This window comes from Schistocerca americana, chromosome 5, assembly GCF_021461395.2.
Source record: "Schistocerca americana isolate TAMUIC-IGC-003095 chromosome 5, iqSchAmer2.1, whole genome shotgun sequence".
Lineage (NCBI taxonomy): Eukaryota > Metazoa > Arthropoda > Insecta > Orthoptera > Acrididae > Schistocerca > Schistocerca americana.
The window spans coordinates 417,553,542-417,570,840 of record NC_060123.1 but is presented as its reverse complement, the minus strand read 5'-3'; the positions used below and the strand labels follow the sequence as shown (position 1 = coordinate 417,570,840).

General features: G+C 41.9%; 1 protein-coding gene across 1 annotated transcript in view; it reads right to left on the bottom strand.

The window, feature by feature from the left end:
- The window catches only part of LOC124615354 (rho guanine nucleotide exchange factor 18), a 591,378-nt gene that overhangs the window by 262,521 nt on the left and 311,558 nt on the right, over positions 1–17,299 (bottom strand). Inside the window, exons 6-7 of the mRNA XM_047143164.1 lie at positions 14,193–14,313; positions 10,027–10,228 (exon numbers count right to left, since the gene is read on the bottom strand). Coding sequence (XP_046999120.1) covers positions 10,027–10,228; positions 14,193–14,313 — 323 coding nt within the window. The remainder of the gene's footprint in view (positions 1–10,026; positions 10,229–14,192; positions 14,314–17,299) is intronic.

The window sequence follows — 17,299 nt, the reverse complement described above, 5'->3', positions numbered from 1 at the left end:
GAACAATCAAAGGGACTGAATCTATGATACAATATCCACAGTCAATGTCTATCTTCAGGAGTTCTGGGAACTGGGATGATGCAAAACTTTTTTTGATGTGTGTGTATAATATAATAAATTAGTTTTCAAATCACCTCTTCAACACTACCGGTGTATTTTGGTTTACCGTTTTATTTAACTATAAATGATGCAACTTATCTCTCAAAATATTAAAAAATCAAATTATGTTATTCCAAAAATTTAATTAATACATTCATTTGTTCCACAAGTCCTATCATTAACAAATATTTTTTTTCAGATGTGGAGTGCTTGAGATATATGGACAGAGCAAAGCGACTATAAGATACTTGAGTTGTATGCTGTACTGACAGTTAACTATCATCCAACTACCACATTTTTTGTGTTCATATGGAATATAAAGTGAATGTAACTTGGGTTGTCTTGAATTTTTAGAATGTCCAAAAACTGCAATTTCCTCAGCTACACTAAATATCTGTTCCTTAGCTTCTTCAGCTTGCCTGAGATGCGCACTGCAACTGATGCTTTTAGGTGTCATCACAAGCAGCTGACACTTACAAGCACAGAAGTATATACACTGTACAATGTACAGGCTGTCCAATACGGCCCATGCCTCTCTCGACTGTCCATTAGTTGTTTTACTGGTACTTCTAATTTGAAGCTGATGAAAAGTATTGATGCTAGTACTACGCTGTTTTGTTCCAGCATTGCACTGTTTCAGTTGTGAAGCCACCGCTGATGTGAGCGGGCACAGGTACACCGCTGATGAATGGTTAGCATCACGTGTCTGGGAGCAAGAATATTCACAGAACACCAAGCAATTAGAGAGATAATGAGTGCACTTAGAGGTGACTGGCAAAGCCACATGCCATAAAGCAATCCTGCTTAATTGGAAGAAATGTTTTATTTTAAACAAAGTCAAAAACAGGCCACATAGTGGACATAAGAAAAGCTCTGGAATCATTACTTGTATGTCTCAATCTGATTTCAATGGTAAATTTTCCAACTTGTATGCACCAAGATAGCAGGATCCTGATTGTTAACATTTTTATAAACAGTGCTCAGGCTGAAACAATTAATATGCTTCCACTTATTAATGGGCTATCTGATCATGATACACAATTAACATGCTTCCTCTTGTTAATGGACTATCTGATCATGATGCACAATTAACACTGTAGCACCTTACAGTTCTGAGGTGGATTCATACAAAACAGTGAGGTTTATTAATGAGAACAGGGTAAAATGTCTTAAGAAAAAGATGATAATGTGAAATTCAGTATGCTCTATAGCAAATTTGTGTCAATATTTTAATGTAGCTTTTCTACAACATTCTCCAGAAAGTATTTTAAAAAAAGCGGAAGATATAGATAAGTAAAGGAGTTAAAATTTGTTGTAAGAGGAAAAGAGAAATTTATACAAAGGCCAGGATAAGCCAAGATCCAACATTACTTGCATTATACAAAAAATACTGTAATATTTCAAGGAAAGTCAATAAGATGTCCTGAAACAGGTATGTCCTGACATAAATTGCTACTGCACATAATAAGATTAAAACTATAAGGGATACTATGAAACAGTAGACAGGACACACTATCACTGTACAAGACACAACAACTATTAAGCTAAATCACAGTGTTGTGAACGGTGATTTACAAGTTTCAAATGTTTGTAACATTCACTTTCTAAATGTAGCAGCAAAAATGGGATGACAGGGTTCAGTTGAAGAAGTAAGATAATACATTATTTAGTTTGGTCCAGGAAATCATTCCTTAATACCCTGTTGTACATAAAACAGCAGTAGTTATTAATTGAGTCTACATGATCAACAGTGTCAAAATAAACTGTACGATAACGTGACATAATACATAATTAACAATATCAGATAAATTACGTTTGCTTATTATGATGTTCCCAAAATTCAGAGACAGCAGAAGCAGTGGTCATACAAAAACTGTTTCAAATTTACCTTAAACGTATTTAATATGAAAATGCATTTTAAGTATGAAGGCGCATGGTGATATAACGTAACTCCAGTATGGTATATTCCTCTTTTCCGTAAGTTTGTACTTAATAGGTTCATATGTAGGTTTAACCTCCTGTCCAGTTTCAAATGTGTGTTAATCACACTTATGTTTGAACTCCCTTCTTTTCTTAAAATACTTCCTTTTATAAAAATTAGTATTTCATATATTTATACAAACAAGGTATAGGCAGTATTTTCAGACTTTTAAAAAGCAGGCTACAGGAATCCCTGCCTTTTTGTTTCTTTATTGCTCTGTATTTTAATTGTTTTTTAAATTGTGGATTTCCCTTACAAAATTATTTTGTTCATCAATAGTAATAACACTGTGACCATGAATGAGCAATTTGGATTTTGAGTGAGAATCTGAGCAGCAGAAGTAATTGTCCTCAGTTTTCTTTATTTAGATTATAGAAGTGTATCTCCTATTTTAAATCTTCATGAATATTTATGCCTAAAATTTTTTTATGAGTCACCCTTGAAACTTTTTTCCTTCAATGGTGAAAGCTGGGTTTGCAAGATGGAAGTTCCGTATGATGTGAAAGTTAGCAGCAGTTTTTTCACACTTTTTTAAGAGCCTATTGGTCCTGAACCATTGTGCTAAACTATGCAAACTGATGTTGCAGCTTCCTGTAGATTCGTCAATGTGTGATTTAATTGCAATATTAGTGTCATTTGCAATGAGTACTGTGGCTCCATTAGGTATTTTAGCAGCCAAGTCATTTACATACAATAGAAATAGGACAGGTCCTAGGAATGACCCTTGTGTGTCTCCATAATCGATTTTTTGCTCATTATTGCAAAAACTAGAAACTTTTTGTGTTTCACTATCTCCTTATTTTATTTCTGTAATCTGTTGATGGCTGTTGCGTTATGACTAGATCCACCTTTCAGACTGGCTTCTATTTCCAATCATGTAACTTATGCAAAAGAATGTCATGATCAACAACATCAAAGTTTTTATGAAGATCGGGAAATATTCTAGATACATCATCAACTGCTGTTAGTAATTCATTTCAAAAGACAAAAAATGTTGACTGGGTTATTTTTCCAGCTCTGAGCCCATGTTATGAGTCATTTATCAGCCTTCCTTTATTTAAGACTGCTATTAATCATCTAACATAATGTTTTACATAATTTCGCTGAAATCTGACAAAACAAACTGGTCTACAATTATCAATTTCACATTTTGCAACCTCCTTATGAAGTGGCATTACTTTTTGCATGATAGCATCTGGTACATCATCGGCACCAACTGAATGTGTATAAAGTAAGCCCCTTCATAATTTTTAGATGGCCCCTCAGGTGTTGTTGGGAACATGATTAAAGTGCTGTGTTTGAGAAATAATGGTTGAAAGCACAAGCCACATGCCTGGGGTCAGAGTTAATAATAAGCTCCCTATTACTGCGATTAACTGGCCTCCTCTCTTCTTATAATTTGACAGGTTACTTTAGTTTTATTCTTGGAATTACACATTAGTTTGTCATTTTCTAGTTATTTTATTTTTGAAATAATCTGTATTGGTATTAATCCTTTTGAAGTAGGTAATAAAATCAGGACTAGTGTTTTGCTTGGAGGAATTACACAATGTCCTCTTATTCTGATACTACACGTCTTTGTCCCTTTTGTAATACACTTGTCTGTTTTTTGTCTTAAATGGAGTTGCTTTCTTGGGAAAATCTGTTTCAAAAAGCTGCTTAAATGTGACCATAAACATACATTTTTATTGGTATAATAGCAGTTGTATACATCATTCCAATTTTCACCCTTCAGGAGAAAAAAAAAATTACAGATTTTTTGCACTGAAATTACTAACAGTGCATCTTATTCCATGCAGTTATGAGTTTCCTGCAACATTCGTTGAAAGAATGTCAGCATAGTGATCACTAAAACACATGTTTATAACTTGTGTGATATGGGCATATTTGCATGCATTTATCAAAACCTGGTCAATGATAGACACAGAAATTGCTGTTTTTCAGGTTGGTTCAGTTACAGTTGAGTTTATTTTCAATGACTAATAAATTTACTATCATTAAATTTGTTTTTGAGAAATCAGTATTGAAGTCACCACATATAATTATATTTTTCTAGGGGGAGTGAATTTCTTCCAAAAGTTCCTCCATGTAATTATAAAACACATTCACATCTCTGTCTGGTGATTTGCATATGCAAATAATAATTTATTTTCCTTTGGTGATTTGGCTACAGAGGATTCTATATCTCTTTCACAGGACAGATTGTGATATTTAATTACACTGTTGAATTCAATATTTTCTTTATCATACACACAGGTACCTTCACGACTCGATATCTTCGTACAAAACATGCTTGGAAGTTTAAACTGAGGGAGGTATGTTAGCTCTAATATATCTTTTTTAAGTCAAGTGTTCGGTATAGCACAGTGCAGAAATATCATTCAGATCACAACATTATTTCTATTTCATTAAAAATCTAATTTCATAAAACTTTACACTACTAAGAGTAACACCAACATCCTTCATGGAAATTAGCAGAATTATAAAAATTCTAAAAGGCAAAAGCTCATATGGTGTTGATGGAATTTGAAATAGAATTCTGAAAAGTTGTTCTAACTAAATAATTACTGTCCTTAGTGTTAAATGTAATGAAATGCTGGCACATGGCATTTTTCCAGACAGATTAAAATATGCAGTAGTTAAATGTCTTTATAAGAAAGGTGACAAGAAAAACTTAAATAATTATTGTCCATTTTCCGTACCTACTTCTTTTCCAAAATATTTGAAAAATTGATGTACTCAAAAGTAGCCTCACATTTAAGTAGAAACAACTTAGCACATCACTGTCTGGATTCCACAAAGGTTGCTTGACAGACTGCTGTTTACACATTCAATCACCAAATATTACTAGCCTTATATAATAAAATATTGGCAGATGGTAATTTTGTGATCTCAAAATATTTGACTGTGTGGCAAGTCATGATACTCTCTTAGGAAAGCTTAAAATTTATGGTTTTACACTAAACTGGATTGAATCATGCTTAAACAGAATGCAAAAAGTTGTGCTGAATAATTCAAACAATGTTGAAAGGAAAGAACAGTTCAGTGTCGGGGTATCAATCACAAGGGGAGTCTCACAAGGTTCAATTTTTTATCCACTCCTATTCCCTATCCAGGGTGAACCAGAACTCCACCAATCAACTTTATGAGGTTGTTCAGACTCACCTTCTGAGTATTTTCTGTATGGGACCCATGCTTTCCAGTAGCTGTTACAGAGTAATAATGTAAGGATTGATTCAGTCTGTCACCCTAGTTATCTTTGTTTCTGGAAAAATAGCCTCACACCAGTGAAAAAGCCTGCTATATGTAATCGCCAAAATGTGCAACACAAAAACACAGGATTTGACTCTCTATAGCTAATGTGGTTGGTGTTGCTGTGGGGACAGTTCAAGTTAGTGTTGGTGGGCTGCCCTTACATTGCATTCAGTGAACCCATGTCTGAGGTGTGTATTAGCCAATGCTTCATCAACAAATTTGTCAATAGTAAGAGCACATTCAGTGAACCCATAGTCCGCCTGCATAGCTGAGTGGTCAGTGCAGCTGACTGCCATGCAGGGGACCTGGGTTCAATTCCCAGCCAGGTCACAGATTTTATTCATTCAGGTTCTAGGTATCACGTACTCATTATCATTTCATCATCAACAATGCACAAGATGGCAAAATGGGATCAAATAAAAAGACTTGCACTAATGGCAGAACAACCTCAGATGGGGGCTCTCAGCCAATAATGCCACATGAATAATTTCATTTCAGTGAGCCCAAACATGAGCTGCATATCAGCCAATGCTTCATCAGTAAATCTATCCACAGTACCCCTGTGTATCACCGTTAATGTACAACTAACACAGGTGGAAAACAAAACCCAAGATAGAACCAAGCAGTACTGAATGCAAACTTGAGGGCAACAAGTCATAGAGGGCATTGCTGTTGGCAATGGAAAGTACCAGGAGCAAATGAATAGAAGACATACTATCCACATTTGTGGTATTGTGGACTATTTGCAGCGCAATACAAATAAAAAGTTAACAGGGGCAAGAAACCAAACGAAATGCAGTAACTCTTTAATGAGCCATTGATGACTGATTACTAATTATTAAAGCTCGTACTGGCTCAAAAAGGAGTTCAATGCCCATTAACAAAAATTTTTGTTCATTTGGCCAATAAAGCAAAATGTCCAAAGGATGCAAAGGAAGTTTTAAATCTAATCCAAAATCATTTCTCCTGGACAACTGCTCTTATTCTGCACACAAATTTTTTTTTAAGCACAGCTGCCTGAGAAGGATTAGAAATAATATGTTCAGTCATGTTAACACTAATCACATACATATATGCTGTAAACTGGCTCACTCCACATTCTTTTGATAAAAGAAAGATACAAATGATCTAAGGATCATGCAACTAACATGAGAGGAATCATGTGCCACCTTCATTCAATCAGCTGAGCACCCTCCAATGAAATTCATACAAGTAAGAGAATCTAAGCTTCAGCTACCACAATCAACAAGATATGACCACATTGAAAATGTTTAAAAATTAGGATTTAGGCCTATGTGTGTGAATGAAAATTCTGATAATGACATGAAACATCAGGCTGCAAATTGCCATGGTTTGTTGGCACAGTTTCCAAATACGTGTCCCACTCAAGAGTGTTATTTTCTGATGAAAGTTTTATATATCATAGTTCACACAGAAGGAATGTGGCTTTCTGGTCAGAGGGAAATTCCCATTATGTGCAAGAGCTGGAAAGATCTGCCTCAAGTTATAATATAGGAAGGGACATTGTCACAATATCTGTAACAACCATAGGTTTTTTAAGTATATGTGAATGGAAATACTTGTTTGGAGATTTTTCAAACTTGATTAGTGCCTCAGCTCAAAGACATGGGAATAATAAGACTGAGTGGCTACAACAGTGTGGAGCTCCAGCACTCTTTGTTATTCAGTTGGAAGCGTTCCTTGATGAATAATTGTGAGGTCACTACATGGGTGTAGTTCAAGAACGTGTCCAACTCCACCGACATGGCAAGATGAAGCTTGAATCTTACGATGCCAAACAACTAATCATAAGGAATAATCAAGTTGCATATGACTTCAATATCAGCAGAAGACTAATGATGATGAATTGGGCATAGGGGTCAAGGAATCATTTGAATGAAGAAGTCTTGAGATGCTCATTCTGCAAGATGTCCAGGAGGACATAGAGAACGAGAGATCTCTGTGTAATACATGATGGTGCATATAGAAATAAGTTGGTTACATAGTTACACCATCTAATCAAAAGTATCTGGACATGTATTAACAGACATTAATATGAGGTGTGTACACTCTTCACCTTTATGAAGGCTTGAAGACTGCTCAGGACACTTTTAATGAGGTATCTCAATGTATGTGGCGGAATGGTAGACAATTCTTCATCAACAGCCAAAATCAAAGACGGTAGTGATGTTGGATTCTGGAGTCTGGAGCAAAGTTGACATTCTAACTCATCCCAAGAGTGTTTCATTGGGTTCGGGTCAGGACTGTGGGAAGAGCAGTCCACTTCAGGAATTTTATTTTCCACAAACAATGGCCTCAGAGATGCTGCTTTGTTACAGGGTGAAGTGTCAATATGATACAATCATCATTTCTGAACTGTCCCTTTGCTGTACCCAGTACACAATGCAGTAAAACACATCTATATCCTTCCACATTTACAGTTTTTAGAAGCACAACAAGAGAACCCACCATAATCATGTAAAACACCTCCATTCTGTAACACCACTTCCTCTGTACATCACCGCTGGCTCTACAGATGGTGGCAAGTAACATTCTCGAGGCATTTGTCAAACACAAACCTTTCCATTGTTTTCCCACAAGGTCTAGCATGATTCATATCTTCAGATCACCCATTTGCAATTGTCCATTGTCCAGTGGTGTCGCTGTTTACACCAGGTAAGTGTCGCCTAGCAATGACTACAGAAGTGTGTGGCTTTTGAGGAGCTGCTTGACCACTGCATCCCATTCTTTTTAACTCTCTACGCATAGTCATCGTGCTAACTTGACTCCTGGTAGCACTTTGGAACACATGGGTTATTCCTTCTGCTTATTTCAAGTGCTTATTTTATTTATTTCTACCACCACCACCACTACCATCATTTTTGCAACCACCAACCGCAGTACTCTGACGCCTCTGTCTGTAAGCACATGAGGTCAGCTTGGTCTTCATTTAGTTGTTTGTTGCTTCATATTTTCACTTCACAAAAGAAGAGATGACTCCGAAGCTTTTGGATTGGAATCTTTGTCTTTGCAAAAAACTTCAACAGTTTTTTTTTTCTTCTTTTTTTCCTTCCCAACAGTGGTCTTGTTTCTTCTACTGGCTGTATTGAAGCTTTCAACAAATGATTATTTCTGTTGAGAAGGAGCAGCATTTTTCTACAAATGAAATGACTGAGTCTCTGATTAAAGCTATTTCTTGACACCATTTTTCTTTTCTGGACAATTTGTTAATTACTAAATGTGCAGAATATTAATTTAAACCTTTCATAGCAAAAATGGTTCAAATGGCTCTGAGCACAAGGGGACTTAACATCTGAGGTCATCAGTCCCCTAGAACTTAGAACTACTTAAACCTAACTAACCTAAGGACATCACACATATCCATGCCCGAGGCAGGATTCGAATCTGCGACCGTAACGGCCGCGCGGTTCCAGACTGAAGCGCCTAGAACCGCTCGGCCACACCGGCCGGACTTTCATAGCAGTGTGACTGATACTTGCCAATGCTGCAGATAGAATCAACAAAGCACTTAGCATAGATATACAACTGAAAATAACTATTTGCACATTAGGGGAAGAATTTTGGCACAGTCAAAATATATTGACAGATTTTGTTTTATGGTCACAATAGTGCAATGTATTGACACTATACCATTGGCGGTCAGCTGTGAATGTAAAATATTCTCCAATTAAAATTATTGTGACCGACATTTCACCATGTCAAATTGTGGAGGTCAGGCAACAGCCAACTGTATTTCTTTCTCATGCATCGTTGACATCATTAGAATAAGCAAACAGAATAATTTCAACTTGTACAGGGCTTACTTCTATGACAGACTGTGTTGCATGCTTGGACTGAGCAACACAATGTGACCATATCACTACATGTCTGTGATCTCTTCCATGTGGCTGCAATGCCCTACAAAGCTTTTTCTACAGTTTTGGCTCAATGGTAAGAGTGTTTCAGTGGGTGGATTTTTCTGTGCCAATGGTTCTAAATGCTGTAGCACATGATGAATTACTGGCAGGTATGCCACTGCAATGACTTCCATTGTTTTATAGGCAGAGGTAGAGCCCTTGATTTAGGAACTCTACATGTCATATTAAAAGTGCAGTGTGTAGTGAACTTCCTTTGAAAGAGAAAGTTGGGGCTTCTACTTCCCCAACTTCCATTTTCATGGTCTCAAATACAACTTGCACGTAAATAAATATGAAAAAAATGTGCATAATAGGTATGTGTTATGACAAATGCAAGTGTAGAAATTATCAAGACAATCTCCAATTTTGTTTGAACAGCAGTACAAGTGAGTTGGATTAGCAGACATTTTGCACTAAAAACGAGATCTATGTACATTTGTGAACAAAGATTTGTTCTAGCATAAGTATAACATTTGAGTTTATTAGTTGGTGAAAATATTAGATGTTTGTTTTATTGCTTGTAGGAGTTTGAAATAAAATAGTGTGCACTTTTTTTTTAATTTGCATACATAACCCAATTTCTTGCTTTTTAATGTTTACTATTTGACATTTTTAACAGGACAGGATTAATTGTAACAAACAGCAGCCATCCAAATTCTCTAATATAAGGCAAAGGTTTATCACAGGATGCTATTAACAGTTATCACATTTTCTCAGGCTAATTTCAAATTTTCATCACTGAACAGTGACAGCTGGTTCTCTACATTAACTTACCTGTAGGTCAGCTTCATTGAGTGAATGTGTAGATGCACCACCTGAGCCCCTTGCTGACCGACGACCTCCTGACCCAGCACTCCCTGTGCCACCACCTCCAAGTGATGCTGTCTCTGACAGCAGTAGACCAGTGCTTCCAGCACCATCTACACGGTCCAAGAATGGATCATCAGGCTCAGAGTCCAAGCTACTCAGGCTCATACTGAAAACATTAATGCAACTCTCAGTATCAAACGTATTTGCCAGTCACTGTGGCAAAGAGCCTTCTTTTAACAGATCAAATAAAGTTGTATTTGATTCCATGGACCTACATTTCCATGTCTGATTCAACACAAAAAATATACTACAGTATAAGCACTTTAAAATATCTACATTGTTAATTTTTTCTGTTCCTATATAAAAACTGGAAAACACTCAACATCAACATAAGTGGTCCTGTGTTACAAGCTGCTTTTCAAATTATGTTTACGAACTTAACACACAATCCAGTACCTAACATTTCAGAAGAAAATACACAGCTTAGCTGAAAATTGGGAAATAGCAAAACTAAAGGCTCAGTTTTCAAGAAGCTACTGCATTTATCAATCAAGCAATAAATTGCAGTTATCATACTTATCCTTACATTAGAGCCAGCTGTCACACTGCAGTAATAGTGCACCTGTTTCCTCGGTCAATGGAGTAGTTCACCATGGAATTGTAATGTCAAATCCCATAATGTTTGCGTGAAGGACAGGCGTGTACAACATGGGTAAAAAATAAGAACTCTGTGAGGCCAACCATGTGACTGAAGATGGCATCTACAAACTTCAACAATTTGGAGTTTGCACTTGACGCCAATCAAAATGAATGCTGTGAACACGTGGTCTGATGAAAGTGCTGCTTGCAGGATCAACTGTCATTTAGGAAACATTTGGATAACAAGGTTAGCAGATGGATAGCTTCAATTATCACAAGTAACGTCACAAGGAGCTGGGCATGAGGGGATGCAAGGCGTGGGGAGGGGGGGGGGGGCAGGGTAGGAGGGGGCAAGATGTAGGGTGCAGGGTATGGGGAAGAGAGAGAGGGGGGAGGGCAGAGGGTGGCAGAGAGAGGGCAAGAGGGGGGCGAGAGGGGGGGCAGAGAGAGGGCGGGAGGGGGGCAGAGAGAGGGCGGAAGGGGGCAGAGAGAGGGCGGGAGGGGGGCAGAGAGAGGGCGGAAGGGGGCAGAGAGAGGGCGGGAGGGGGGCAGAGAGAGGGCGGGAGGGGGGCAGAGAGAGGGCGGGAGGGGGGCAGAGAGAGGGGGGAGGGGGGCAGAGAGAGGGATGAGAGAGGGCGGAGAGGGGGGCAGAGAGAGGGAGGAGAGAGGGCGGAGAGGGGGGCAGAGAGAGGGAGGAGAGAGGGCGGAGAGGGGGGCAGAGAGAGGGAGGAGAGAGGGCGGAGAGGGGGGCAGAGAGAGGGAGGAGAGAGGGCGGAGAGGGGGGCAGAGAGAGGGAGGAGAGAGGGCGGAGAGGGGGGCAGAGAGAGGGAGGAGAGAGGGCGGAGAGGGGGGCAGAGAGAGGGAGGAGAGAGGGCGGAGAGGGGGGCAGAGAGAGGGAGGAGAGAGGGCGGAGAGGGGGGCAGAGAGAGGGAGGAGAGAGGGCGGAGAGGGGGGCAGAGAGAGGGAGGAGAGAGGGCGGAGAGGGGGACGGAGAGAGGGCGGAGAGGGGGACAGAGAGAGGGCGGAGAGGCGGGCAGAGAGAGGGAGGAGAGAGGGCGGAGAGGCGGGCAGAGAGAGGGAGGAGAGAGGGCGGAGAGGCGGGCAGAGAGAGGGAGGAGAGAGGGCGGAGAGGCGGGCAGAGAGAGGGAGGAGAGAGGGCGGAGAGGCGGGCAGAGAGAGGGAGGAGAGAGGGCGGAGAGGCGGGCAGAGAGAGGGAGGAGAGAGGGCGGAGAGGCGGGCAGAGAGAGGGCGGAGAGGCGGGCAGAGAGAGGGAGGAGAGAGGGCGGAGAAGCGGGCAGAGAGAGGGAGGAGAGAGGGCGGTGAGGGGGCGGAGAGGGGGGCAGAGAGAGGGCGAGAGGGGTGCAGAGAGAGGGCGAGAGGGGTGCAGAGAGAGGGCGAGAGGGGTGCAGAGAGAGGGCGAGAGGGGTGCAGAGAGAGGGCGAGAGGGGTGCAGAGAGAGGGCGAGAGGGGTGCAGAGAGAGGGCGAGAGGGGTGCAGAGAGAGGGCGAGAGGGGTGCAGAGAGAGGGCGAGAGGGGTGCAGAGAGAGGGCGAGAGGGGTGCAGAGAGAGGGCGAGAGGGAGAAAAGGGGGAGGGGGAGAGAGGGTGAAGGGGATAGAGGGGGAAGGGGGGAGAGTGGGGAGGGGGATAGAGGGGGAGAGAGAGTGAAGGGGATAGAGGGGGAAGGGGGGAGAGTGGGAAGGGTAGAAGAGAGGGGGAGGGGGGAAGAGAGGGGGAGGGGAGAAGAGAGGGGGAGGGGGAAGAGAGGGGGAGGGGGGAAGAGATGGGGAGGGAAGGAGAGGGGGAGGGAGGTAGAGGGTGAGAGATGGGGAGGGAGAGGGGGAGGGAGGTAGAGGGTGAGGGTGAGAGATGGGGAGGGTGAGAGAGGGGGTTGAGTGTGGTGGCAGGAAGGAGTGAGGGGGGCGGGAGAGACAGGGGGCGGAAGAGACAGGGGCGGGAGAGACAGGGGGCGGGAGAGACAGGGGCGGGAGAGACAGGGGGCGGGAGAGACAGGGGGCGGGAGAGACAGGGGGCGGGAGAGACAGGGGGCGGGAGAGACAGGGGGCGGGAGAGACAGGGGGCGGGAGAGAGAGGGGGCGGGATAGAGAGGGGGCGGGATAGAGAGGGGGCGGGAGAGAGAGTATGGGGCAGAGGGGAGGGGCAAGAAGGTATGGGGCAAAGACGGGAGGCAGGGGCAGAAAGACGGGAGGAGGGGGCAGAAAGACGGGAGGAGGGGGCAGAAAGACGGGAGGTGGGGGCAGAAAGACGGGAGGAGGGGGCAGAAAGACGGGAGGTGGGGGCAGAAAGACGGGAGGGGGGGCAGAAAGACGGGAGGAGGGGGCAGAAAGACGGGAGGAGGGGGCAGAAAGACGGGAGGAGGGGGCAGAAAGACGGGAGGAGGGGGCAGAAAGACGGGAGGAGGGGGCAGAAAGACGGGAGGAGGGGGGAGAAAGACGGAGGAGGGGGGAGAAAGACGGAGGAGGGGGGAGAAAGACGGAGGAGGGGGGAGAAAGACGGAGGAGGGTGAGGAAGATAGAGGAGGCGAGTATGGGAGAGAGAGGTGGAGGGGGGGGGGGGAAGAGAGGAGCAGGAAGGAGGTGGGTGAATGAGGGAGAGGTGGGGGAGGAAGGTAGAGAGAAAGTTTGAGGAAGATAGAATAAAGGGGGAGGGGAGGCGTAAAAGTTGAGGAGCAGGATAAAATTGGGAGGAAGGGAAGTGGTTATGGGGAGGAATTAGTGGGGTAGTGGCAGAGGGGAGCAGCAAAGAGGCAGTAGGAGGAAGTGGAAATGTGAATGAAAGGGGCGAAATGGAGATAGAATGAAACCAAGTGCACGATGGTGGGAGGGAGGAATTTCATTATCTTTACCGTCCCTAGTAAAAGGGGTAATACATTTTATGTGGGAAAAAAAAGATCTTAATAGTCTGCAGACATGTGATTGGAGTTGAACGCCATGGGTGGTAAACCCTTTCAGTTTCACTGTCTTGCTTAAGAGTAAAACAATGTTGCAAGCAGTGAGATTCAAATCTACACGCATAGGTGGCCATGATTTGTACACAGCTATTACACAAGTTGGCCACTGGCCCACTACACATATGTTTCCCTTCTCAAGTAAATGTGAGACAGTTCACAAGCACTAAATCTTCCATTTCTGGGGAACTTCTAAGTTGTGGCCCTGAAATGTACAGACAATATTTCCTCATTTATGAGTGTTCTAACAATTCCACCAACTCTGAAATATGTTTACATCAAGACCTTTGAACTTCACCTTTTTTATTAGACAGACTATAATATAATGAAACAGAATACAATGAACAAATACCTTTCACAGGATTTAATGTGACTACTGACTAGACTGCTGATGCTCACTGAAACTAGTGGGATGTTTGCAAGTACACACGCAAGCACCAGGCCTTGATTAACTTTTAAAAAAGTTGCTACAAATGTAAAATACTTGTGAAGCATAACAACATATTTAAGAAGTATATCTCTTGCCTCCTTTGTCTTTCCGATTTTCTTTTTGCCCTTCCACCGGTGAGGTCTTCCAGAGCAGTCCAACTCCGCCGCCGAGGCACATCTCCACTACCGTCTCGGCACATCAACCAGTCTTTAGGAGCTTCAAAACAAAATTTAATGTGAATCATTTTACAAACATATTCTTTGAGCTACTGTGAAAGTTTGAAGTATGTGTCTAAGAGACTACAGAAAAGCATGAAATATAAATTGAACAATCAATTGCAGACAGATAAAATAATTAATGCTCCTCTTTCCTTAATATGAAATTATTCTTGCTGGGACAATAGTATACCATAGCAACCATGTGACATTACATTGATTCTGGGTTCAAATTGATGACTAGAAATACTGTTCAAATATTATTTAAATTTTTGTCCTCTGTTTTTTCTGTAGCTGCTGGTTTTTTTCCTCTCCTCAATTTTGCCATCCCCCCCCCCCCCCCCCCCTTTCTCTTTGCATGATAACAGGGTGCCTTTGGTTCTAGAAGCATGAAATTCTGTGACTTTCAATTCTGTCTACTGGCCTTACGAGTACAATTTTTTGGATAGGTACTTGTCTTTGCACGTTTGCTGACCTGATTTTTAGTTCCTATCACATAAAAAGAAGAGAAAGAGACCAGCAGACACAATTACGAGATATAGAAGATCAACTGACTAACCTGTAAATGTTTCACTGGATTAAAAACTTAAAAACTGCCATCTGACTAGTACTATTAGGCATTGTCTTTCTGAGACCATATGCCCAGTAAATTTTTCACAGTATCCTCCATCCCCTGTGCTCCACATCTACTGTAAACTAATGAAACATTTTTTTAAACAAATGTTAAGATAAATAAAAAATTTGCATATGTCACGCTAAAAGGAAATGCAACAATTTTGAACCCCATAGAAAATTCCCAAGTTGCATATGGAATGATACAATGCATGTTGGGTTTCGCATTGCTCAAATCGTGTGATTTCATACCTCTGCCAGATGTTATTTCCTAAACTTAGCCCAGAACATACACTATTTGATCAAAAGTATCTGGATACCCCCAAAAACATACATTTTTCTTACGAGGCGCATTTTGCTGCCACCTACTTCCAGGTACTCCCAATCAGTGACCAGTAGTCATTTACAAACCGTGAGAGAGCAGACTGGCTCCGCAGAACTCACGGACTTCGAACTTGGTCAGGTGATTGGTTGTCACTTGTGTCATACATTTGTACATGAGATTTCCACACTACTAAACATCCTTAGGTCCACTGTTTCCTATGTGATAGTGAAGTGGAAACACGAAGGGGCACATACAGCACAAAAGAATATAGGCTGACCTCATCTGTTGACTGACAGATCACCAACAGTTGAAGAAGGTTGTAATGTGTAACAGGCAGACATCTATCCAAATAACTACACAGAAATTCCAAACTGCATCAGGATCCACTGCAAGTACTATGACAGTCAGGTAGGAGGTTAGAAAACTTGGATTTCATAGTCAAGCAGCTGCTCATAAGCCACACATCATGCAGATAAATGTCAAACGACACCTCGCTTGGTGTAAGGAGTGTAAACATTGGATGGTTGAACAGCGGAAAAATGTTGTGTGGAGTGAAGAATCACAGTACACAATGTGCCAATCTGATGGCAGGGTGTGGGTATGGCGAATGCCTGGTGAATGTTATCTGCCAGCGTGTGTAGTGCCAACAATAAAATTCACAGGTGGTGGTGGTGGTATGGTGTGGTCGTGTTTTCCATGGAGGGGTCTTGCACCCCTTGTTGTTTTGCATGGTACTATTACGGCACAGGCCTACATTAATGTTTTAAGCTCCTTCTTGCTTCTCACTGTTGGAAGAGCAATTTGGGGATGGCGATTGCATCTTTCAACACAATCGAGCACCTGTTCATAATGCACGGCCTGTGGTGGAGTGGTTACAGGACAATAAAATTCCTGTAATGGAGTGGCCTGCACAGAGTCCTGACCTGAATCCTATAGAAAAGCTTTGGGATGTGTTGGAATGCCGACTTCGTGCCAGGCCTCACGATCAACACTGATACCTCTCCTCAGTGCAGCACTCCATGAAGAATAGGTGGCCATTCCCAAGAAACCTTCCAACACCTGATTGAACATATGGCTGCAAGAGTGGAAGCTGTCATCAAGGCTAAGGGTGGGCAAACACCATATTGAATTCCAGCATTACTGATGGAGGGCGTCAAGAACTTTTAAGCCATTTTCAGCCAAGTGTCCAGATACTTTTGATCACCTGACACAGGCTAGCGCAGGATCAGCAATGCAACTGAAGGAGGATGCATAATTTTTTTCCCCCAATATGAGAAGCAGCAGCAAAATCAGACATCAATTTGTTTCAGAAAATTCAATCTGGATCATCACCTTGAAGTTTTCATTAATACACATTAAGAATACACTGATGTACATTCACCACTGCTGCAGGGCCATGTCAGTGCTATGTTAGTTGTGAGTACAGCATCCTGGAGGTAAGAGACACGAGTCTCCATGGCCATGGCACACACAATCAAAATGTGCCTGCGAGCAATATTGCGCAGCCAAACAAAGTCAGGAATAGAGTTTCCCACTCACAATGTATGTGGCACTAGAGAGAAGTACTATTGATATCCAACATCACGTGATAACTTGGCCATGCCCTCACAGGCAATGAAACCTGCAGGGACTATGCCCAGAACTCTGCTACAGATTCTCTAGTACTGCTGAAGACAATCTGGAAATGGATTTTCAACACTTTGCTTTAAGCACAGAACTGTTTGATTTACTAAGTGATAGCTCTTTCATGCCAGCCACACTGATACATCCTAAATCAGGAGCTGTGTTGTGCACTGTCTTCACTGCATCAGTGAATCCTTTGTGTTTACTAGTTACACTAGTGATTCGAATGCCCATATACATGAATGTATCTGAACTATTGCAACTAAGGTTCAAGAATCTCAAGAGTAATCATTTGTACTTTGTTAGAATAAATCAAGTATTGCATTTTTTTGGAACTCATTACAAATTCTACAGCCAGACTGACTTCATGTCATCATCCAGCAGGCTGCTGCTACTTTCAAATAACTGCTCTGTGTGTTTTCTCAGG